The sequence below is a fragment of the Vulpes vulpes genome, unplaced genomic scaffold (assembly GCF_048418805.1).
Source record: "Vulpes vulpes isolate BD-2025 unplaced genomic scaffold, VulVul3 u000000701, whole genome shotgun sequence".
Lineage (NCBI taxonomy): Eukaryota > Metazoa > Chordata > Mammalia > Carnivora > Canidae > Vulpes > Vulpes vulpes.
In genome coordinates, this window is record NW_027325798.1 from 432,696 (window position 1) to 456,593 (window position 23,898).

At 50.6% G+C, this 23,898-nt stretch overlaps 1 protein-coding gene across 1 annotated transcript; it reads left to right on the forward strand.

The window, feature by feature from the left end:
- The first annotated feature begins 13,503 nt into the window (after nt 1-13,503).
- On the forward strand, nt 13,504-19,241 carry FSHB (follicle stimulating hormone subunit beta). The gene is made up of 4 exons (XM_026018599.2): nt 13,504-15,204; nt 15,472-15,889; nt 16,639-16,803; nt 17,821-19,241. Exons 3-4 carry the CDS (start codon nt 16,645-16,647, stop codon nt 18,049-18,051), a joined length of 390 nt encoding a protein of 129 aa, XP_025874384.1. The 5' UTR covers nt 13,504-15,204; nt 15,472-15,889; nt 16,639-16,644; the 3' UTR covers nt 18,052-19,241.
- The last annotated feature ends 4,657 nt before the right edge of the window (nt 19,242-23,898 follow it).

A 23,898-nucleotide genomic window follows, 5' to 3' on the forward strand; every position in this document is an offset into this window, starting at 1 on the left:
AAGGAAAGGAAAGGAAAGGAAAGGAAAGGAAAGGAAAGGGAAGGAAAGGAAAGGAAAGACTTAACTTTCAATATCTCAATTACAGTTTCAAGGACGCTGTTCTGTTGGTTAAGGGAAAGTACAGATCCATACAACAAGGTCCAACATATCAGAGTTAACTGCTCCATATTCTCTCCCACATCGTCGTGCCCCCCAGACTAGCGGAGGCTAAAATGGGAGTGAGCTCAAAATTATAAAAGCTCGTGCACAGTTTCACAATCTGTAGGTTGTCTCCTTCCGTGTCACGTCTACTCCATACACAGTCATTATCTCCTCCCCACAGTATTCACTGTCTTTTGTGCTACGTTCCTTTACCTAATTGGGATGCTGAGATGTGCAGTTCCCCTTTGTTCACTTCAGCATCAAAACTTCATTGGGCTCCTTTAATGTGCCGGGCAACGTACTAGGGGCTGGAAATATAAATTTAGCAAATCTGCCTGCTTACATGCTGGTACTGAACGGTGGCTACCGTGCTTGACCTGGCCCGGGATTGGCAAATACGGGGAACGAGGAGAACTGTTAGAAGCACTAGCTTCAGCCTGTCAACATTCAAATCTTGAGTCAGCCTGGTTGTTTGACTTTGGGCAAGTAATTTATGCCATCTGTTCCAGCTTCTCCATCTTAAAAAAATGAAGATAATAATAGTTCCTGGCACATAAGGTCATGTGAAGATTCAAAAAGAGAGGACAGACTGATAATCTAGAACAATTCCTGACACAGGATAGGTGCTCAGTAAGCGCCGGTACGTCTTTTCTTGCAAAGCTGACTAGTAGTTGTGTTGGCAGATGTGACACAGGAAAGCAAAAGGGTCATTAAGGAGTAACATCTGTGAAAGGAGGCGGAGAAGTAGGATTGATCAGAGGGAGGCAGCTCTGCCAGCCCATCTAGCAGCTCCGGAGCACAGAGGGCCTCCTCTGGGAGTCCCAGATTGGGCAGGAATGTCCGGGCCCTTATGCCACAGCCCTGCTGTGGGACTGAAAAGGGGCTCCCCAGAGGAGCATGACCTCGGGTCAAAAGATGAAACAGACCCTGAAGGATCCTTAGGCCAGGATCTGACCAGACTTTGGGCAGCTGCGCAGCAATTCTTTCCTCAAGGGAGACTGGGTCACGCAGCCACTGTCTGGCGTTCTGGCTCAGAAGGATCACGAGGAAGTCCTGGAACTCGATGGGCACAGGCATGTGGGGACATCATGAGTGGTTAAGACGTCAGCCATGGCTCTTGAGCAGAGAGAGCCTCAACCTGCCAGGAATTTGCTCTACTCAAATAGATTGTTGCAAAGGCTCCTCTACTTTGGACAAATTCAGTTTTTTTATTTATTCTTCCTGCCGTAGCTTCTCTGAGACCCCAAGACCTACAGGTGGACACTAACCCCAGAATGCGGCTGCTCCCTAGATAGTGCAGTACATACCAGGCTCTCCTAAGAGAGGGGCAAGCTGTGAACTGTCCACATTTATAGACCCTACATCCTTGCTCAGTCTCCACCCCCAGCTTTGGCTCTATGAGTCCTTCCCAGAACTTCATCCGAGGCCCAGAGTTTCTCAGCTGCGTTCAGATTGTCAGGTCAGGCCTGGAAGAATGACAGCTGGAGTTAGAGCACCGCTCGTTATTTACACCCTACTTTATTTCAAAATAGGTTTAAAGAATCTTCAAAAACACTATAACTAGGCTACTTCATCTAATAAACGACTTTTATCTAAATTAGTGATGTGTTGGCCTAAGACACTGACGAAACACGGACAGAGCGTAACTGCTGGGGAAGTTTCTCAGAAAAGAGACTTTGGGTGAGAAGAAATGCTACCAGGGAACAAAATCAGAGTCATCATCTCAAACAGGTAGTGGATCAGTTAGCACTTACTTGTTTTGCAACTGCTTTCAGTAGGGGGGAGTCTGATTGAGTAAGGGGGCTCATTTCCGCTGTCCACCGTATTCCATTTATAGGTGAGCGCAGTGAGGATCTGGGCTGTGGTGGTGTGTGTTCCGCTGCACCTGCCGCTGCACCTGCCGGAGAGCAGAAAGGCTGAACAGCTGACGGCGGCATCTAGTTCTAGCTCTCACCTGGTGGCAGCCACCTACAGGGAGGTAAATCTCCTAGGAAGAAACTAAAAGTCTTAACTGCAATTTTAAAGTCCTAAACCTCCAAACTCCAAGTACACAGGGGAACTAAAACAACCCTAATGTTGATATCTGAATTTCAAACTTCAAATGTGCTTCAATTTTTAAAGGTTTGTGCTTGTGAAACATTCCTGGTGGTCAGGGACTGTGCCTAGAATGGAGCTGCCTTCTCCGTTCCATGAATGCTTGCGGACTGCAGGAAACAAGATAAAGCATCCTCCGTCCTTGAGGCCCCTGAAGCAGATTTATCAAGTTTAAGACTAACACCCGTCATCTACCATGTGTTGATCCCACTATCTTCACTATGACCCCAAACCATCCCGTCTTCATTCTTCTCCCACTTACCCACCATCCTCACTTCCCTGAACATCATCAACTTCTCGCTGCTTCTTGAGCCCTTTAAGACACCTGCCCCTGACCTTCTTCCCAACAGCCTGTAAACACAGCTGAGCTCAACGGGGACACCCATCAAAATCCCTGGTTTGAGCTTCCCACCCCACATCTCCCCCTGGACGTTTAGACTGCAACTCATTCTTAAGGTCAAGAATCTAAGGATCCAAGAGGTGAGCCTTGGGATAGTTTCAATTAGACTGCTAATGGGATTCCCTCAAAATGTCACAGCCATAGTCAGGGGCACCTTTCCCATTTCCAGGCAACAAAGCACCAGGGAATACTCTGTGACTCATCCTCAGCAGCTGGTTCGAGGCCACCTGAGCTCCACAGGCTGAACTGGTTGGGGGTCTGTCTCCTTTCATTTATTTGACAGAGTTTTTGGAATAGTCAAGCACCAGGAGAAATGAAAATTGCAATCACAGCTCTTAACCTTCTAAAGAGACACAAGGTTACTTTCGGGCAAATTTTGATCTCAAGAAATTGGGCTTTTAGGGCTTTCCAAACCCATTTTTTTTTTTTTTTAGAATCTTCTTGCTCTATGATGCTCCTAATTATCCCACTTCAACTATCTGCTGACAGATAGTCCCATGTCGGAAACTATCTATGAACATCTGAGGAGGCTGCTCTGACTCCAGCAAGGACTAGGGATTCCCTTTTCAGTGATCTTACTGGAACATACTGTAGTCTATTTTTTTTAATAATAAATTTATTTTTTTGTTGGTGTTCAATTTGCCAACATACAGAATAACACCCAGTGCTCATCCCGTCAAGGACCCCTCAGTGCCCGTCACCCAGTCACCCCCACCCCCCGCCCTCCTCCCCTTCCACCACCCCTAGCTCGTTTCCCAGAGTTAGGAGTCTCCATTATATTGTGTTATTTCTGGTTATCCATACATTTTCCTACCTCAATAGATTATAAGATCCTTAAAGGCAGGGGACCAAGAATTACCCATCTTAACCCAGCACATAGTAAGCTGGCTGAACGGTGTTGATTTTCATTGAAGCATTAGAAGGAAATTATAAAGGAAAATAATGTTTGTTTGGCTATATTAAAATTTAGAGATTTATTAAAATAAGGATATCTTTTTACTCATATTTAAAAACGAGTAAATTAGATGAAACCAACAATTCACCAAAGAAATGCAAATAAGCAAATGAAAAAATGTTCAATCCTACTAGTAGTTAAGAAAACCCAGTTACATTTTTTGTTACAACTGCCAAATATCACACACACACACACACACACACACACACACTTCCCTTCCTCTAAGATTTTCGATGTAGGGACCCCTGGGTGGCTCAGCGGTTGAGCATCTGCCTTCAGCCCAGGGCATGACCCCGGGGTCTCAGAATCGAGTCCCCCATCGGGCTCCCTGCATGGAGCCTGCTTCTCCCTCTGCCTCTCTGTGTCTCTCATGAATAAATAAAATAAAATCTTAAAAAAAAAAAGATTTTCAATGTAAATTGCCAGCAGTATAAGAAGTATCCTTGTTACCACAGCTTTGTGTGTTTGTCTGTACTTTTGCCGGTGTGTGAAAATACTGGCCCTTTAATTTGCACTTAAAATCAGTTTCTTGGGGATCCCTGGGTGGCTCGGCAGTTTGGCTCGGCAGTTTGGCAGTGGTTCATCCCACCAATACAACTAGATAACTATCAAATCATCCTAAATACTCCGGAAATCAGCCTGAAGAGGAGCAGAGCAAACTCCATTACCAAAGGCAGAGAAGAGCCCACGTTAAAGGTACGAAGTGCTGAGATGCAGGTGGCCTCTGCGGCGGGGAGGGAGCTGCGGTCACGGAGAAGGACAAGGACCGGGGAGTGCACAGGGAGAGCAAGTCTCCATAGTAATTGGCTTGAAAGGCAAAACGGGTCAAATTTCATGAGTTCCTGGAGTTCCAGGGATCAGCGGGCTCCCCTCGGGAGAGCCCGGTAGCATTGGGGCTGCTCTTGGAGAGAACAGGGGCAAATGGCAATCCGAAGAGCACCTGGGGCTCACAGAGGGGAGTTTGCTTCAGTCCCTGAGAGACAGCATTTATGGAGAGACTCCTCCAGGCACAGAGGAACTGGAAGACGCGGCTTCCTTTCCCTATGTCACATAAGCACAGGCCACCTGCAGAAACCAGCACAGGACCAAAGTCCACCTAACTTCCTTATACCACCCCCACTCCCCTGTGCTCCAGTGGAATAGCCCATTCCAGGCACACTCCTCGGTCCCAGTGCACCCCTCAGAAGACGGCCCAAACCCCTGTCAACACCTTGTCTCCTACGCGGAGTTTTGCGGAGCCTCAGTTCCAGTGGCAAAGGTGACAGGTCTCATTTCTATAGCAGACTACTTGGTACACCTACTTAAAGATACACCAGAGACCAAAGAGTGCCCACAATAGGCAAAGAAAGGCCCCGTAAACAACTGGCCTGAAGGATACACCAGTCAGGGCAAAGCAGCAGAGCACACTCAGCACACACTGAGATACTCTCAGAAGCACCGGCCGAGCAAGGGACACTACACTGCAGGGCACAACAGGACCTCTTCTTCACAAAGCCATCACCCTCAAGGACAGGAAATGTAGCTTCGCTTAGACAAAGTGAGAAGACAGAGAAATTTGTCCCAAATGAAGGAAGTGGACAGGGCCACAGCCGGAGATCTAAGCAAAACAGATGTTATATGCCTGATGGAGTATTTAAAATACTCCCTGGGGCAGCGCAGGTGGCTCAGTGGTTTAACGCTGCTTTAACCCAGGGTGTGTTCCTGGAGACCCGGGATCAAGTCCCACGTCGGGCTCCCTGCATGGAGCCTGCTTCTCCCTCTGCCTGTGTCTCTGCCTCCTTCTCTCTCTCTCTCTGTCTCTCATGAATAAATGGATGGAATCTTTAAAAAAAAATTACTCACTGGACTTGAGAACAGAATGGAAGACATTAGTGAGACCCTAAACATGGTCATAAAGAAGAACCAATCACAGATGAAGAGTGCAATAAATGAGATTAGAAGCATGCTTGTTGCAATGAAACCGAGAAATGAATTAATAACCTAGAAGGCAGAGTAATGGAAAGTCATCAAGAAGAACAAAAGAGAGGATAAAAGAATTATGCAAAATGGAATAGACTTAGGGAACTCAGTGACTCCACCAAATGTAGTGGCATTTACATTACAGGAATGCCAGAGGAAGAAGAAAAAGAAAAAAGAAAAGAAAAAGAAAAGAGAAAAGAAAAGGTAAAGAAAAGAAAAGAAAAGAGAAAAGGAAAGAAAAGAGAAAAGGAAAGGAAAGGAAAAGAAAGGAAAGGAAAGGAAAAGAAAAGAAAAGAAAAAAGAAAATGAAAGGAAAAGAAAAGAAAAGAAAAGAGAAAAGAAAAGAAGAGAAAAGAAAAAGAAAGAAAAGAGGAACCCCAGGTGGCTCAGAGGTTTAGTGCCGTCTTCAGCCCAGGGCATAACCCTGGAGTCCCAGGATCGAGTCCCACATCGGGCTCCCTGCAAGGAGCCTGCTTCTCCCTCTGCCTGGGTCTCTGCCTCTCTCTCTCTCTCTCTCTCTCTCTCTCTCTCTGTATCTCTATGAATAAATAAATAAAATCTTTAAAAAACAAAAGAAGAAGAAGAAAACAAAAGGCAATCCCGTGGTCCGCTAGGCCGCGCCGAGCCCGGAGGACGTTGTGCCAGGTGAAGCGAGCCCGAGCCCGGGGGGCGGCAGCTAGAAACCCCAACGTGGGTCCCTTCCTTCCTCACATTCCATCGCCGTTACCTGTCGCACCGTCAGCGCCCCCGGATTGGGGCCTCGGTGAGTCTGACCCGGAGCATAATCAATGTCCCGGGCTAACCGGCCTTCGAGGAGGCTCATCCACACATGGATTTGATTCAATCAAAAATCTTCTCACCTGAAAATCTGCATAACGGGGCACAGAATCCCAGTAACTGTCGGAAGGTGGAGCGAAGGATCCGCTGTGCGTGCAGGTGCGGCCGCCCGGCCCTGTGCAGGTGGCCACGCAGGGACAGGAGGCGGCAGAGGCAAGAGCCGGGGGTGGCGGTGGCTGTGCCGTGGCTGCTCCAGCGAGTGGCCGCCAGCAGCTCGGGCGCCCGGTCAGGGCCAACCTGAGGGCTCCGTCCTGGCTGCCCCGGGGCCCAGGCGCCCTCGGCCGTGGAAGCCCGTCCAGCCTCCAGGGCAGCCCAGTGGCCGGGCTGTGGGCTGAGCCCAGGGTCCCCTCTGGGGGCCGTGCCACCCTCGTCCCCATCAGCCCCAGCCTGGGTGGCGTCCAGCCGCCTCCTCTCCCTAGCCGTCCACATACCCAGCCAGGCAGCAGTGGGGACCTTAGCTCGTGGCCACACTGGCTCGTGAGGCCAACACCACTCGAGCAGGAGGAGGGCCCCTGGCACCTGCCACCAATAAAAACAAATGCAACCCTTTTACAAAAAAAATAAATAAATAAAAGAAAAACTCAATGACTTCGAGCACGACAGATCTACCCTCCCGCGGTCCAAGGGATCAGAGTCCACAACGGTGTCACTGGGTTAAATCAGTGTGGGCAGAGCCGCGCTCCTGCCGAGGCCATGGGCGAGGCCCTTCCCTGCCCCTCCCAGCCTGCGCAGCCCCCTCAGCTGTGGCACCCCTGCAGCCCTGCCCTCACCACCGCACCTCCTGTCCTCCCGTTGTCACCGTGTCCCCACTATGACCCTCACGCCTCTCCCTCTTGCACGGACCTAGATGACCACCTGGGCCAGATAGTCCAGGTGAGTCCTCCTGGTTCAAGACCCTTCATCGCAGCCTGGGAGTCCTCAGCCACGGAGGTCACATAGGCGGGGGGCTCAGGGCGTGGGGACCACCCCGGCCCTGAGATCTCCTCCTCCCCCTCCTCCTCCTCCTTCTCTTCTCCTCCTTCTCCTTCTTCTTCTCCTTCCCCTCCTCCTCCTCCTCCTTCTCTTCTCCTCCTTCTCCTTCTTCTTCTCCTTCCCCTCCTCCTCCTCCTCCTCTTCTTCTCCTTCTTCTTCTCCTTCTTCTTCTTCTTCTCCTCCCCCTCCTCCTCCTCCTCCTCCTCCTCCTCCTCCTCTTCTTCTTCTTCTTCTTCTTCTTCTTCTTCTTCTTCTTCTTCTTCTTCTTCTCCTCCTCATCCTTCTCCTTCCCCTTCTCCTTCCTTTTTTTGGGGGGGTATAAAAATCCCACCTCATATTTTAAAATCTAAATAAGAAGATTCTCTATTGACTGTAGCTGGTTTCCTTTTGTTTTTAAAAATAATAACCCTTTCAGAGTTTCCCCCAGAATTCTGACGACTAAACGAAGCTCAGAGCTAATCCATTACGTCGGCAGCCGGCGCATACCGTGATCTCTACATAAAGTCACAGTCTCCGCTGCACAGTTGTCAACTATGTCAAGTTCCCACATGGCCCGTGTGGAGCTACGCACACCAAAGCCCTTAGGATGCACTGTGCTCTCATTTTTCTCTGGGCTTTGCACAGACTCTTCCCTTTTAAAAATATTAGGTCCTCTCCTTTGATGAATCCTCATTCAACTAATGATTCACCCGATGCCCTGATTTCGGTGACCCTTAGCCCCCCGCCTTTCCAACCTTCTCCGGGAGAATCCTAATCACGCCCCGAGTGTCCCCAATTCTTTAGGAGGTTTGCAAAGAGATGCTTCACGTGCCCACAGACCAGTTACCCAGCCTCATTCTTTACCCAGCGTCTGCCGTGTTCCCTCTCCCGCTCTGGCTCTCCCTGGGTAGGATGTGAGGGCAGTGTCCACTGGAGGTAACGCCGTCATCTGAAGGCCAGCGTTCACACCACGGATGTCGCTGAAACCGCTAGCATGGAAAGAGGGACGCTGGCTTCCCTGTTGAGGTAGGAAAATCTTCTTATTCAGTGCCATGCCCCACTTTGTCACTTGGGCCCCAGAGAAGACATTTCTTTCATCCTCCTAAAGCAAAGCCCAAAAAGAGAACCGACACATCCTTCTCTGACAACACGCGGCAGCTCTTCCTCCTTAGGTTGGTCTGTATCTCGTCACTTGAAGATATATTTTCCCAAGTTCACATTCAAGAAACGTGGCGTTTTCCTTCAATGGGTGCCCCAGACCCACCTCCACAAACATGTCCAGTTGATAAGACACGTTTAGCCCTAGGCAACCCCTTCTCCTGTCCCCCATGGCACTGGGTAGGCATAAAGGGGGAAGATCACTAGAAAACACCTTATGAGTGTCTCAGGAAGACCCAGTCACCTAAGCATCCCCACTTTTCCTGACCGCTCCGTCTACCCTGAGTCGGCCTCCGCGGGACACTTGGGCATCCTCTGTCCCCTAATCTCCCTGTTGCTTCTCTTGTCCACCTTCCTGCTCCTGGCCTGCTGCTTTCCCCAGATCAAGGCCATGCCCACTTTGCTTTCTCACGCCTCCATGGTCGTAGCAGACTTTTCAAATCCTCCACAGCTAAGCATCTATCGTCAAACCTTCCTTGCTTATGTCTAGTGACATCACATCAATGCCCTGGGTCCAAAAAAAAAAATGCCCTGGGACAAAAGATTCCCTTACTACCCGGTGCAGAAAAGGAAAAAAAGAATAAAGGAAACAAAGAAAGCCTTCACATCACCTGCATTTTTATCTAACTAAAAAAGTTCCTCCGCCAAGGATGCTTAAAATCCCCATCATTTACGTGACAAAAACAAGCAGTTTTTAAATGGCAGTTTTCCCCATTTTGATGTTTCCAGGATCTTACTGCCAAGACTCATTCTCAGGGTGTCTCAAGATACCGTAGGCTTTCCCTGCCCTCCACAGACTCTATAAAAGCTAGTCATCCTTAAAAAACAAACAAACAAACAAACAAAAAACAAAAACAAAAACAGAAAAACCCAAAAACTAGTTCTGCTAGGCATTTGGCCTAAGAATTGGAGCTCTACTCTGATGACGGCTTTGACCGCACGTATCCGTGAAATTCATTCAGCTTCAAGCGATGAACCCAAAATAGTCGTGGCCTACACGAGGCGGAAATTGTTCTCCCTTTCGTGGGAGACTCTCAGATTATGCAGGCTGAGTCCGCCGGCAGCTCTGCTCCGGAAGGTGTGTGCGCGGCAGGTGGGTTCAGGTCCTCGCAGCAGCGGCCCCAAAGCCCGCCTCACGCTCCACAGCCTCCTTATGGGAGCGGGATGGGGGGGTGGGGACCAAGAAGAAGAAGAAAGGGCCGAAGCTACTTGCCTCCTGTCTCCCGAAGCTCCTGGAAGCCGTCACCCAACATTTTAATCACGTCTTTTTGTTCAAACCACAGCCACTCGGGCCCAGGGCGCTGGGGGTGCCTCACCGTCGTGCAGGGCGGGTGCCCGCCGACCTCCCTCCAGCTGTGCGAGGAGGCCACGGAATGAGGTCGGGCTAGGCAGCACCCTCGGCGCTACAGCCGTGACCTTTCCGCCGCCTAATAATAAGCTCTGGAGTCCCCTAAAATAGAAGGCCGTAAATTCCACATTCTTGTAAGAAAGTTGAAGTAAACGTCAAAATCCTAGCATTCGGTGTGATGCCAGCAAGTCAATCAGCGGTTTAACTCCCTGCCTTGCCTTAGAAGAATGTTCTAAAAATCGGGAAAAAGCAGATGATATCAGTGAACGTTATGTCTGAAACGTGACATAAATAACTCTTGGGGCGAATTAGAACCAGAGCAAGGAGTTGTCTCCTGTGCCCTTCAAACGTGCATGTGTCTCATTCAAATGCTCTCCTTCTCCTTCGGGCCTCTTGGTAAAGTGTAGGGCGTTGGGGCCCCGACGGCAGGCGAGCGGAATCGAGGGAAGTGGCCTGAGGCTCGGTGACTCGGGGTCACTGGCTTGCGACCCTCATGAAGACTCACGCGATCCACCGGTCGGCGCCCCAACTTCTTCCTATATTTGATCATCACCACGAAGGGGGTAGAGCCTCGTCACAGAAACACAGAAACCCCGTGTGTGCTTCGGGCCACACGGGGCTCAGGGCTCCAGCAACTGTGCTTTGCCAGGGACGCGCCCTGGCCGAGGGGACCAGCCACACGTGTATCTCCTCTAAAACAGGCCGCACGGGGTTCCGACGACAGGAACCTGATAGGACTGACCCTACAGTGGGAGACCTGGATGATGAGCTCCCCCCGTACCAGCTAACTGGACTTGGTGAAGACGTCTGAGGCCTCTGGGTCGCAGCTGCCCCGTCGCTGAAGCGGGGAGGATCATAGTACCTGAGCCGCGGCCCCCGAGCTCATCGATGCGATCGAAGCGGCGCACCCGGAATGCTCAGCACGAGGGTACCAAGCACCTACGTGCTCAGCGAGAGTCCATTTATCCTTTAACGTCTCGGCCTGGCTTCAGAGTCTAGCTTTTGGATAAGCCCCCCCTGCTTAATGATTCATTGTAGGGTGTCCTTACCTTTCCCCTCTCTCTTCCTCAGATCCTGCTTCTGCTTTATAGGGTCCAGTCTGCCTACAAACAGTTTTATGCCCACAGGAAGAGCACCAAGCACTCTGGAGTCTCCTCGCATGGTCTGGAATTGAGGCTCTGGCACGTACTTGCTGTGACACTGGGCATCCCGAGGCACCGCTCCGACCCTCATTTCTTTACCTACAGTATACAGACGGCAGCAATTACGTACTTGGTCAGCTGCCGAGAGTACTCGAGGCTGCCGTGCGCGTATTTAGCACAGTGACTGGTGTAGAGCAGGCACTTTAACAACGTTTGTTTTCTGCTAAATGAGGACACGCATGAGCTTAAGGAAGCAGCCCCACAAGCTATCGCGCCAGCGTTTTGCTCTGTGTGTCTCCGTGTACGCGAGCGCATGTGTCTGTGTGCGTGTGCAGGTATGCAGGACGCTGCGATGTAAAGACAAGCGGGATCTTCCCCTCATGCGTTAGGTTACCATTTTCATATCATTTTCAGCATAGGCCGTACCAAGCATCAAGGTGCTGTTAGCTATTCAAACGTACTTCCCACTCCTAGTGCTTCACACTTTAATTCCTAGACACTTGCCAACCAGCATCAAAACAAAAATAAAATCCTTAAGTGCTTACTGACTGCTCACCCTACGTAAACATAGTTGCGTTACCGGTTGACTGATAACAAATGACCCTTCTGACCCCACCACTGAGAAATATGAAGTGCATCACTGTGTCTTCATATTCATAAATACTGGCAACCAGTGGGCTTTTCACTTTATTTTTTCCTCACAGTTATATCAACTGATCTGGCCTCGCAATACGTGACACACAAGGGCCAGACATCAGACCAGCCACCAGCTCTTAGGACCTCGGAAAATCTACTTGTCAGCCAACAAGTTCCATACGAGTGCTGCCCTCCAGAAATAGAACATGGGCCACGTGTGTGATTTGAACTTTTCCAGAAACCACATTTTAAAGTAATTGTAGAGTAAAGGGAATAGGTAAGACTGACTTAATAACTGATTTCATGTGGCCTAATACACCCAGAATAACGTCCTTTCAGTGTGACCATACAAAAGTCATTGCGATGGTATGTACATGCCCTCTTATTTTGTCTTTGAGTTGATGGGTATTTTTTTTTTTAATTTTTTTTTTTTTTTTTATTTATGATAGTCATACAGAGAGAGAGAGAGAGAGGCAGAGACACAGGCAGAGGGAGAAGCAGGCTCCATGCACCGGGAGCCCGATGTGGGATTCGATCCCGGGTCTCCAGGATCGCGCCCTGGGCCAAAGGCAGGCGCCAAACCGCTGCGCCACCCAGGGATCCCCTGATGGGTATTTTATACTCACAGCACATCCTGGTTTGCACCAGCTGCATTTCAGGTGTCTAATAGCCACGTGTGGGTAGGGGCTACCATATCGGACGGTATAGCTCTATATGATTGTTGGGTAATTGGGTAGGGTAAAGACTCAATAAAAAAATTAGTGCTTTATATGAAAATATTCCATCATGTATATCATCTATTACTCTGTAATTTAAATAAAGGAAATAAATTTAATTCTTTTTTAAGTCTTTTTTTTTAAGATTTTATTTATTTATTCATGAGAGAGACAGAGCGAGAGAGAGAGGCAGAGATACAGGCAGAGGGAGAAGCAGGCTCCATGCAGGGAGCCCAACGTGGGACTCGATCCCAGGTCTCCAGGATCAGGCCCTGGACTGAAGGCAGGTGCTAAACCGCTGAGTCACCTGGGCTGCCCCAGGAAATAAATTTAAATAACTAAGATAAATTTGAATAACTAAAACTGGTGCATTTAATTAGAAATTATTTAAAATATATCAAGCATTTTTTAAAAATTTACTTTATGAAACATACATCACACAGGCAAAGTAAAGGAGGGAAAAGAGACCAGATCCTACAAGGATCAAGATATGAGCATAGGTACTTACTTTCCTATTTTTAAACCCAAATATTTATTTATTTATTTATTTATTTATTTATTTATTTAACCCAAACATTTAAAAATGACATTAAAATTCTTTACAAGGGGATCCCTGGGTGGCTCAGTGGTCTAGCGCCTGCCTTCAGCCCAGGGTGTGATCCCGAGGTCCCGGGATCAAGTCCCACGTCGGGCTCCCGGCATGGAGCCTGCTTCTCCCTCTGCCTGGCTCTCTGCCTCTCTCTCTTTCTATGTCTATCAAGAATAAATATAATCTAAAAATAAAAATAAAAATCAATAAAAATAAATAAATAAATAAAATAAAATTCTTTATAAATGAAAGAAGAATACGAGTCATTGAGTTTAGGTACAGGTGGAAATTCTGGGGATCGTCCCACAGTTGAAGTCAAGGGTTCACCGGAACGCACGAGGGAAGTGTGCTGTACATTTACAATACAACGTGACGCACGTTCACCTTGAGCTGAGTACAGGGAACTAAGGAAACAGGGCCCGAGAGCACTGGCCGGACGGTGAGTCATGGCTACAGGGTCAGGTGGAGCCAACGCCTCCTGGGAGAGGCTCCGTCTAAGTGAAATCCTGGGGCGGTGCTGTGGGAGGAGCTTCGAAGAAAAGGAGAGGAGCCAGGCATCCCAGGCTTAAGGAGCAGCACCTTTTGTCCCTCAAGGAAGCGGAGGAGTAGACGTAGGATTTGGGGAAGTGGGGAGGGGCTTCAACAAAGTGAGAATTGGGCCCAGGGTCTCCCCGAATAACGTTGGATACTTCACTGAACGCGGGGTTCATAAAACCCGACAGAGAGCTACAAGTAAAGGAGGGTTTTGCGGGTTTCCAGCCTGGAAAAGAGAAACCACCTGCAGTCCGTAACACAGAGAAACTCAGTCCGGAGAGTTGATTACCAAGGGTCAGACTTGCTAAGGAGGGGGACGCACGGGGACAGTGAGGCCAGCCCGGATCAGCAGCAGCAGGAGGAAGCAGTCCCTGCACATCGCAGGAGCTGAGGGCCTTCCCGGAGCCAGCGGGTGGCTCCACGCAGCAGAAGCCCAAGCCACCAGGGCGGCTCCTCCCCGAAGCCGGGCCGCGTCCTGGGCCTAGACCGGGGCAGCAAGGCGGCCACCGCGGAGAGAGGAGGCGCAGGGACAGGGCTGGCCTGACTCCGGCCTTCCCAGAGGCCCAGCCTGCCGCCTCCGCAGCGGGGAGGGCGGCCTGCAGACGTCTGCCCCCAGACAGACAGCGGGACAGGAGGCAGCTGTGCAGCCGCGCAGCTTGAGGGCCACCACGAGGGCTTGTTCAGCAGGAGAGTCCCAGCTGCGCTGTATGTTAGAGACCCTACGGCATCGGGACGCAAAGTAACAGGAAAGACCTGTACGTTTCCTTCAATAAAGCGTTTCAACGACCTCTGTGTGAGCAACGTCATGAACCAGGAGGCACCCGAACCAGACAGTGAGGCCGTAAGAGTCCGGAGTGGGGAGAAGAGCCTGGGGCCTCTGCACAGGGAGAGGGAGAGGTTGGCTGGGGCTCCAGTCTGCCCCTCCAACTACGGGGTCGGTGGGGTCACAGAGCACTGCGGCCAACCAGCAGCCCAGAGCTCTGCAGCCACCCCACCTGTGCAAAGGCCCCGGGGCCCCGACCAAGGTGCTCGTGTCGATGAATCCCAAACTTATACCTGCAGCCGATATGTCTGTCCCAGAGTTGAGATTGAGCCTTCCCCCTAGAGGTCCTGAAGACATGTGAGCTCAACAAGTCTACACGGGATTCCTCATCTTTACTCAAAGCTTCCTTCGTTGACAGCTCCCATGTCCGTTATCTTTCAGGTTGCTCAGCCCAGAACCATCAGTCGCCCTTGACCCTCTTCTTTCTCTTATGCTCAACGTTCATCCACCGGAAAATTCTCTCGTCTGTCCTTTCAACTCATGCTCAGGATCAAAATACGTCCCGCCACCTCCGCTGCTAACACCCTGTTCTGCACAAATACCGTTTCTCATGTGCGTTGCTGCAACGGGTCTACGAGTCTCCGTGGTCTCCCCTTCCCCTACATTAGCAAGCGGCTGCAGGGACCCCTTTAGACCTAAATCAGGTCACGTCACACCTCGGCACTGGTCCCCTCTCACAGCAAAAACCAAGGTCCTACGTGATCGGACTCCTGTTATGTCTTTGACATCAGATCCTGATATTTCTACCACTGTTCCTTGGCTCCAGCCACTGTTTGAATGATAAATATTAGTTAAATCGAAACGGAGCTCCCGTTTCCAAGGAGCTCGTACTCTACTGGAAGAAACAGAGGCATAGCAAGGGTTGCAGACAGACGGCGGAGATTAGAGCTCTCCGCTAGCCCCCAGCCTGGATTTCGGTAGGTAGGTAACCGTGAAGGTAGAGCAATTCCCCGGGGACGGGGAGGTGTTGGGGAGCACGGGTGAGAACCAAAAACCCTTGAGGCAGGGCAAGCCCCGCGAATGCAAATCTCTGGAGAAATGAGTCAGCAGGACGTTTAGAGAATGACAAGCACGGGGCCAAGGAATGACACTTGAGGTCAGAGGACGTGGACGTGGGGGGTACAGAGAACCAGAGCTGGCACTTCATGGGGGGCTGGGCCAGGAGAGACTCCCTCTGTCTGCTTCCAGCCGCTCCCGGAGCAACTTGCCCACCGCGTCCTCCGGTGGACACGTCGCCTCAACAAGGCTCATGCGATACTTGGAAAAGATCCTGAATTCCCGGAGGTGAAGGCGCAAGAGAGAAACCTAGAGTCACGTTTACCTTGACAAGGTAAAGGAGTGGGCGGCTGCGGTATCAAATTCGCTTTGTACAGAATCACCATCCCTGGTAGTGTTGTTTTTCCCGATGAGCCGCGTTTAGACTACGTCCGCAGGCTTGATCTCCCCGACCACCCAAACACTGACTCACGGCGGGCGTCCGGCTAACGCTGCTCTGGCTAATACCCAGCAAATCCACAAGGTGTTAGTCTCCCGGGATTTTGTATAAAAGGTGAGCTGAGACGTGACTCGGGCCACAGCTTTCTCCGGACGCGGCTGCTGACCAAAGGTGAGTCTTGGGGTCGGTTCTTAGCAAGTGCTGGCAGCTGCTTTCGAAAGGACGGGCTCTGTAGGACCCGGAGAACACACCGAGACCTTTCCAACTGCCGTTGCGTAGACGGTTTGTTCTTGTCGATGTGGCTACTTGAGTATCGCTAATGCGCGGTGGCCATGCATGTGGCCCAAGTCGCCTGGCCTCTCAAGCAGCCTTACTTTTTCAACAAAAGTAAGCAAAAGCAGTGGACAACATTCACCAGATGCAAAAACTGGAGAGCCCGTTTCCTTTTTCCTTTTAAACAAAAATAGGCTTAAAAATTTTTTAAAAAATAAACAAAAATAGTCTTAAAATTTTTTAAAAAAATAAACAGACTTAGTCTTAAATTTTTTTTTAAATAAACAAAAATAGTCTTTAAAACGATAATGAAGGGACGAAGAGGATGATCACAATTACCACCCACAGAACCATCACTAGAAGACTCCAATCTCTAAATACTGCTGGGCAAAAAATCATTATATTGGAGTGTTGACCTGTAATGGGGGTCTACTTTGACCAAAAAAAAAACAAAAAGAAGGAGAAGGGGTATAAGAAGAAACGTGTGTTCAAGAGCGGGAGAGGAAAGGGAAGGAGGGAAAACGTTGCTGGAGCTGAGTGCGGTGGCGGGGAGGACGGGAAGATCAATGGTTTGGGGTCTGGTGACCTCCCAGGCTCGTAATTGTTTGGGCCACGTTGGCTTCTCCTGAGCCTTGTCTGCTTCCCAGCCCGGGATGAGGTCGGTCCGGTTTTGCTTCCTCCTCTGCTGCTGGAGGGCGGCCTGCGGCGCGGGCTGTGAGCTGACCAATGTCACCATCGCGGTGGAGAAGGAGGAGTGTCGCTTCTGCATAAGCGTCAACGCCACCTGGTGTGCCGGCTACTGCTACACGCGGGTAGGATGGCTTGGCTGGGAGTCAGGGTGCGGGCTTCCCCAGCCCCGCTGTGCAGCCCCCCCAACCCCCCGCTGTGCCCGCCGGGAGCCCGGGCCCTTAGCGCCACTTGGGTCGTGCTGGGCCTCGAGCAGGTCAGTCCAGCAGAGCCTCGCACCGGACCCCCCCCCCCCCACCCCCCCGCCTGCGACGTGCACTTGCAGCGAAGTGCTGCTGGGCTGGGTCCGACAGAGGCAGGAAACACAAAGCACAGACGCCCGACGATGGGGCATCTCCCCTGGTCCCCAAAGCTGGTGCCGTAACGGAGGCCAGGTCCTTGCCCCAAATAGTGTCAAAACACGTTTCAGGCCACACCACAGCACAGACACGGGGCCCCTAATCATGGGCAACAAGCAGCCCGGAGCCACTTGGCCCCGCAGAATTAGAGCCCGCGTGACTCCACGAGCCTCGGCTTCCCCCTGCTGCTGCCGGGGAAACCGAGGCCCGGAGCGCAGCGCCGCTAGCTCGTGGTCCCGCAGCCTCTGTGCCTTAGTCCAAGCCAGGAGTTTCCACTGTGCTTCCTGACCGTCTTCTCCTAGAACAGCTGGTTGTCTATGAACCAAAATCGAGAATAGCGACCTTTTAGTGAAAGGCCTTTTACGGGGAGGTAAATGAGCGTGATCCACAGACCCGACGGCATGACGTTAACCCGAGTTAACAGCCGTGCCCGTTTCTTCCCTCGGCGCAAATCATGTTGCTAGAAATCGGTGGGAAAAGAATCTGTTCTGCTCGGATTGAAAGTGCCCGTATGCAAACTGTGGATACCTCGAAAGTGAGAGCCCTGCACAATACACAGCATTTAAAGGGAGGACCTATGGGGCCCCTGCGTGGGGCGCCTACGGGACCGTGTGCCCTCGGTTAGGAACCCTGGGCTGAGCTTTAGGGGGTAAAAGCTGGAGCCCGCGGCAGGCAGGCAATGCCCCCCATGCAGGGCCCTTCCCGAGTGCTTCAGCCTGACTCCGTCCCCCTCACGCTCCCCAGGATCTCGTGTACAAGGACGCGGCCAGGCCCAGCATCCAGAAGACATGCACCTTCAGGGAGCTGGTGTATGAGACGGTGAGAGTGCCCGGCTGCGCCCGCCACGCGGACTCCCTGCACACGTATCCAGTCGCCACCGAGTGTCACTGCGGCAGGTGTGACAGCGACAGCACCGACTGCACGGTGCGCGGCCTGGGGCCCGGCTACTGCTCCTTCGGAGAGCCGCAGCAGTGAAGAGCCGCAGGCACCCGGCCGCAGCCTTGTCCCCAGGCCGAGGCGCCTGGGCCCTGCCCTCGGGCAGCACTGTCCCCTGCACCCCCTGGTCCGAGCCGGTCCCCAGACACGGGGCTGCTTGCCCGGCCCCCCTCTTAGAAGTCCTCCCGGGCCACTGCTCCCTCTCGGAACTGGGGTCCCCAGGCCCGGGGCAGCCAGCGGGTCCCCGTGCGGAAGGCAGCACTCCTCTAGACCCCGCAGGCCTCGAGAGCGGAGCCCCCAGGACTGCAGCCCGGCCCGGCCTGAGACTCGCCCGCCACGGCTTCCCAGACGGGAGCGCCCTCAGGGAGGCAGGAGGGGGAGAGGCCGGAAGGGACCAGCGAGGCCGCCCCGTGCAAGGCGGCAGGTGCAGGAGCGCCACCTCCCCTCCTGTGCACCTGCAGCGTCCGCACGCCTGCCTCTTGCTGGATTCCCGCCAGTCAGGAGGTCACCGAGCTCTGGCTCCCTAAGCTCTCGCCACCCGGCCCTTTAGTTAGGGGCAAAAGCAAGAAATGTTAACATGGGCTGGTTTTCCCAGGCCCACAACTACTTCATCATTTACACAAATTGCACCAATCCTGTCCGACTCCTGAAGACTCTGTTGGGACATCAGGGAAGAGAACCTTATCATCCTGCCGCGGGGGCCAGGACCCCCCCTTCGGGGGGGAGGTGGGTTTGAATGTACATTTGAGAGCAATGTTGTCACTTTACTACGTATATTTATCTTATCGACAAATATATTTGTGCAAGGAAATAGCTTCTTTAGAAAGAATTAGCCAGGAGGAAAAAAAAACCCAAAAACCTAAAAACCTGCCTGTTTGCCCGAGTCCTGTGTATCAGTCTCTTCTTTGGTCTATCCGTGTCCTTCCAAATCTGTTTCTTTTAAAAGGGTGAATATTAAAAGTATTTCATGATTTCCTTTCGAGGTGTTACCTCTCTTAGGTATGTGCTTGTTTCACACTTACATTGTTTAATTTATTTAAACCTTATTTTTTAAATAAAGATGCTAGCCACAGAGTCACACATCTAGAGTTTTTCCATGCGTAAGCAAATGACTAAAATATCAGTCACGTTTATAATATTAGTAGAAATAATGTTAAACAATAACGCCTAGTTCTTCTAGAATATTTAGTTGTCCTCACCTTTGGAAATATTAAAATTAATTAATTGCATTTCTAGAAGTGTTTCTTTATTTAAACGTCCTGTCATTTTTCAAAGCCTGTTTCTGAGGGAATGAGGTGGGGGAGGCAAAGAGAGAACCGCAGAGCGGGAGGGGACCCGGGAGATTCTCTAATTCCCTTCCTGAGCCTTTGAAATGGAGACATTGAAGTCCGTGGAGGTTCCCAGACACACGAGAACTCAAAGAGCACCGAGAACTCAAAGAGCGTTCGGGTGCCGCAGGGTGAGGACGCGGGCCTGGCCCTTGACCCGCGCTCCCGCGTTGCTCTGTCGCGCTGAGAAGCCCCCTTGGCCAAGACCGGAGCCAGGTTGCACGTATCAGTAGCCAGGCTGGGCCCCCGGGTCTGGTGCCGATTGCGGCTTGTAGTTACAGCCTCCGCGGCATCTCGACACCCCGAGATTAGGGCCGTGTTGACGGAGTTCAATAAGGGCTCTGGATTACAACCCAGTGTTTTCCTTCTTCTCGGGCTTCTGGAAATCAAAATAGCTGCCTTCCCATCGGAGACACTACAGGGCGCTGGCCTCAGGGTTAACGCGTCTTCATCGCCTTGCCCAGAGGTAGCATCTTAACCAAGTTACTTAAATTCCCTGCATTTCAGTTTCCCCAGCTGTCAAATGAGGAGAGTAATATCATTCACCTCAGAGGGGTGTAAGGGTGATTAAGTGGGATCATACGTGTCAAAGACTCAGCACCCGGCGCACAGCCGTTCCCCGGTAAATCCGAGCGATCGCGCCTTGAGAGACAGGATGGTGTCAAGATGGTAAGTGGACTTACGTAAAACAACGTAGCTTAGGCTTTTCCTAATAATATTAGGTAAGATATTTAACTATTCCGGGCATCCGTTTCCTCATTTTTAAAGTGGAGAGTGAAAATGGTAACTATCCCACAGGGTGGCTCTGAAGAGGAAAAACGGTAACGGGCGCGAGGTGCTTTGGGAGCCCAACGGGAGAACTACCGTCTTGACGAGCGAGACTTCTCCAACTTAGCTCAGAAGGTCAAGGTCCAAATGCTGGGAAGAAGCAACGGCTTCTGCTTGAGGCGCCCCCGTGCCTAACGGAAGCACAATCCTTTCTCAAGTAGCAATTAAGATAATTTGTGGGCTCCCCAAGTGCTTGCCAAGGAAAGGCCACCCCCACGGGCCACCGTCTTAGCTGAAGCCCATACGGTCTCTCCCAGCACTAGTGCAAGTCCTCACGGGGCTACAAGAGTGATGTGTCCAAACCACAACTGTAATCATGTCCGATAACGAATGGAATTCCTCTGTGTTTTCAGGATAAATCTTAATATTTAGCTGACCTGTGTAGTCACGGGTCAGCCTCCTATGTCCCTGTTCCCTCATTCCCGAGGGGCTGTTACACCTGGAGACGAGCTCTGAGGACTGAGGGATTATTTCGTGCTGTAACCCGACTACCAGGCCTTTCCTCCCACAAGAGATCTGACTATGGTAGACGTCAGTAGCGCTAACTTATCAGCCAGTTTAAGTGATAAAAAATGTGATGTCAGTGCATGATCCCTCCCCCTACAATTCCCGTCCAGCCCTGAACGCTGGTATGTTCGTCTTCATTTTCCTGAATAAAAGCCGTGACAAAGACACGTGGGCAGCACTGCCAGGGGCCCCCGGGCCAATGGGAGGAAACAGGGAGGGAAATGAGCAGTTTCCAGGGCCGCCGAGGTCCCTGCTCCCCAGCCCTGACCCAGGGCACCCCCAGGAACAGCTCGGACTGGGTGGGCTCTTCCCGGGGTCACCAAGGTCCCCGCTCCCCAGCCCTGGCCCAGGGCATCCTGGGAACAGCCTGGACTGGGTGGGCTGGGGCCAGGGCTTCTGGACGCTGGAGGCTGGAGGACGCCTGGAGGCCACCTCCCCACTGAGACCTCACCGAGTGAAGGCAAAGGGAAGAGAGGGGAAGGGACGGAGGAGGAGGGCAGGGGAAGACGGGTGACAGGGGGACAGCAGTTTTGTCTCTTCTTCTATAAATGTTTGTTTTGTAAGTATTCTCCTCAAACAGTCTGGTTGACACAGGACCCCCTTAGCTCTGGGCAGACAACCGGGGACCCCTAAGGAGCCTCCATGCGGTGCTGCGCTCCCCTCAGGGCAGCTCCGTCTGCCACCACGTGTCCCCACAGGAATGTCACGGACTGTGTTCCCTGCTGGGACTTACTCATCTCCTAACCGGATGCCTGTACCTCCCACCGTCTCCCCATTTGGCCCATTCCCTCACCCCTCCCCTCTGCAATCATCCGTTCATTCTCCTAGTTACAGGCCTGGTTCACATTTCATTTATTCATGTTTCATTTTTTAGATTTTACAGAGGAGTGAAATCGCCCGCTTCAGTCTGACCTATTTCATTTAGCACAGTACCTTCTGGGTCCATCCATGTTGTCTCAAATAACGAGATCTCGTCCCTTCTATGGCTGCACTGTGCTCCGGTGTGTGTCCACCACCGATTGCTGACCCACTTGTCCGTTGACGGACGGACGGGTGCTTCCGGCCCCTGGCTGCTGTAAATAAGCTGCAGTACACACAGCGGTGCATAGGTCTTTTCGAATTAGTGGTTTCATTGTTTTTGGGTAAATGCCCAGTAGTGGACCTGCTGGACCACCGGGCATTTCCAGGTTTAATATTTTGAGGGTCCTCCATCCTGTTTCCCACACCAGCTTACATTCCCACCAGCGGGTGCCTTTTCCTCCACATCCTCACCAACGCTTCTTTCTTGTCTTCCCGATTGTAGTCATTCTGGCAGGTGTAAGGCGGTATCTCCCCGTGGTCTTGATTTGCCGTTTCCCTGATGACGAGTGACGTCGAGAGGGTCTGCAGGCCATCCACAGGTCTTCTTTGGAAAATGTCTATTTACATCCTCTCCCATTTTTTAAGTTGAATTGTTTGCCTTTTTTTTTTTTTTTTTTTTTTTTTGCTGTTGAGTTGTGGAAGTTCTTTATGTATTTTGGATATCAGACCCTTATTGGCTATATCATTTACAAATATCTTCTCCCATTCAGGACGTTACCTTTTTGTTTCATTGACAGTTTCCTTTCTGCACAGGTTTTCCTTTTGTCGTCGTCCCAATAGCTTATCTTTGCTTTTGTTTCCCTTGTCTGAGGAGGCAAATGTCTAGGAAATGTTTCTATGGCCAAAGTCAGAGACATTACTGCCTGTGCTCTCTTCTAGGGTTTTTATGCTTTCGGGTCTCGCGTTTAGGTCTATAATCCATTTTGAGCGCCCTTCTGTGCGCGGGGTTACAGGGTGGTCGGGCTTCATTCCCTTTCACATGCAGCTGTCCGTTTTCCCAGCACCATTCATCGAAGAGACGTCTTTCCCCCGTTGTACTTTCAGGTAAGTGTAGGCCCATGTCTGGGCTCTCTGTTCTGCTCTGTTGATCTGCGCGTCTACATACTGTTTTGATTACGACAGCTTTGTAACAGAGCTTGAAATCTGGAATTACAGCTTTGTTTTCCCTTCTCAAGATTGCTTTGACTGTCCAGGGTTTTTTCCGGTTCCAAGTAAGTTTTAGTACTATTTGTTCTCGTTTTGTGAAAAAATGCCGTTGGAGTTCTGACAGGGATTGCGATGAGCCTGTAGGTCGCTTTGAGTAATGCACCCACTTTACCGACCTTAATTCTTCTAACCCACGAGGACGGAATATCCTTCATTTGTTTACGTCATCTCCAACTTCTCTCTCTAAGGTTTCGTAGCTTTCAGAGTGCAAGTCTTTCACCTCTTTGGTTAAGTTTATTCCTAGGTATTTTGTTCATTTTGATGCAATTGTAAGTGGAATTGTTTCCTCGATTTTTCTTTCTGATGCTTCATTATTAGTGTTTAGAAATGCTCCTGATTTCTGTGTATTAGTTTTGTAACCTGCAACTTTACCGAATTCATTTATTATTTCTAGCTTTCTATTGGAGTCTTTAAGATGTTCTATGTATACTATGTCATCTGCAAATAGTCAAAGTTTAATTCTTTGTTACCAGTATTGTTGCCTCTTTTATCTTTTTCCTGTCTGACCCTGTGGCTAGGACTTCCAGTACGATGTCAGGGTGGACATACTTGTCCTGTGTCTGATCTTAGAGGAAAAGTTTTCAGGTTTTTTTTTGTTTTTTTTACTACTGAGTATGACGTTGGCTGTGGGCTCTTCATATATTGCCTTTGTTATGTTGAGGTGTGTTCCCTCTAAACCCACTTTGTTGAGGGCTTTTATCATGATTGGATGTTGTACTTTGTCAAATGCTTTTTCTGCATCTATTGAGGTGATTATACGATTTTCATCCTTCATACTGTTGATGCAGTGTATTGCATCGATTGATCTGCAAATATCGAGCCATCCTTGTGTCCTGAGAATAAATCCTACTTGAATGTGGTGAATGCTCTTTTTTTATGTATTGTGTGTTATTTGCTATTATTTTGTTGGGGATTTCTGCACCTATGTTCATCAAGGATATTGGCCTGTAGATTTTTTTAATCTCTTTTTTTAATTTAATTTTTTTATTTATTCATGATAGACATAGACAGAGAGAGAGAGAGAGGCAGAGACACAGGCAGGAGGAGAAGCAGGCTCCATGTCAGGAGCCTGACGCGGGACTCGATCCCGGGACTCCAGGATCACGCCCTGGGCCAAAGGCAGGCACCAAACCGCTGAGCCACCCAGGGATCCCCT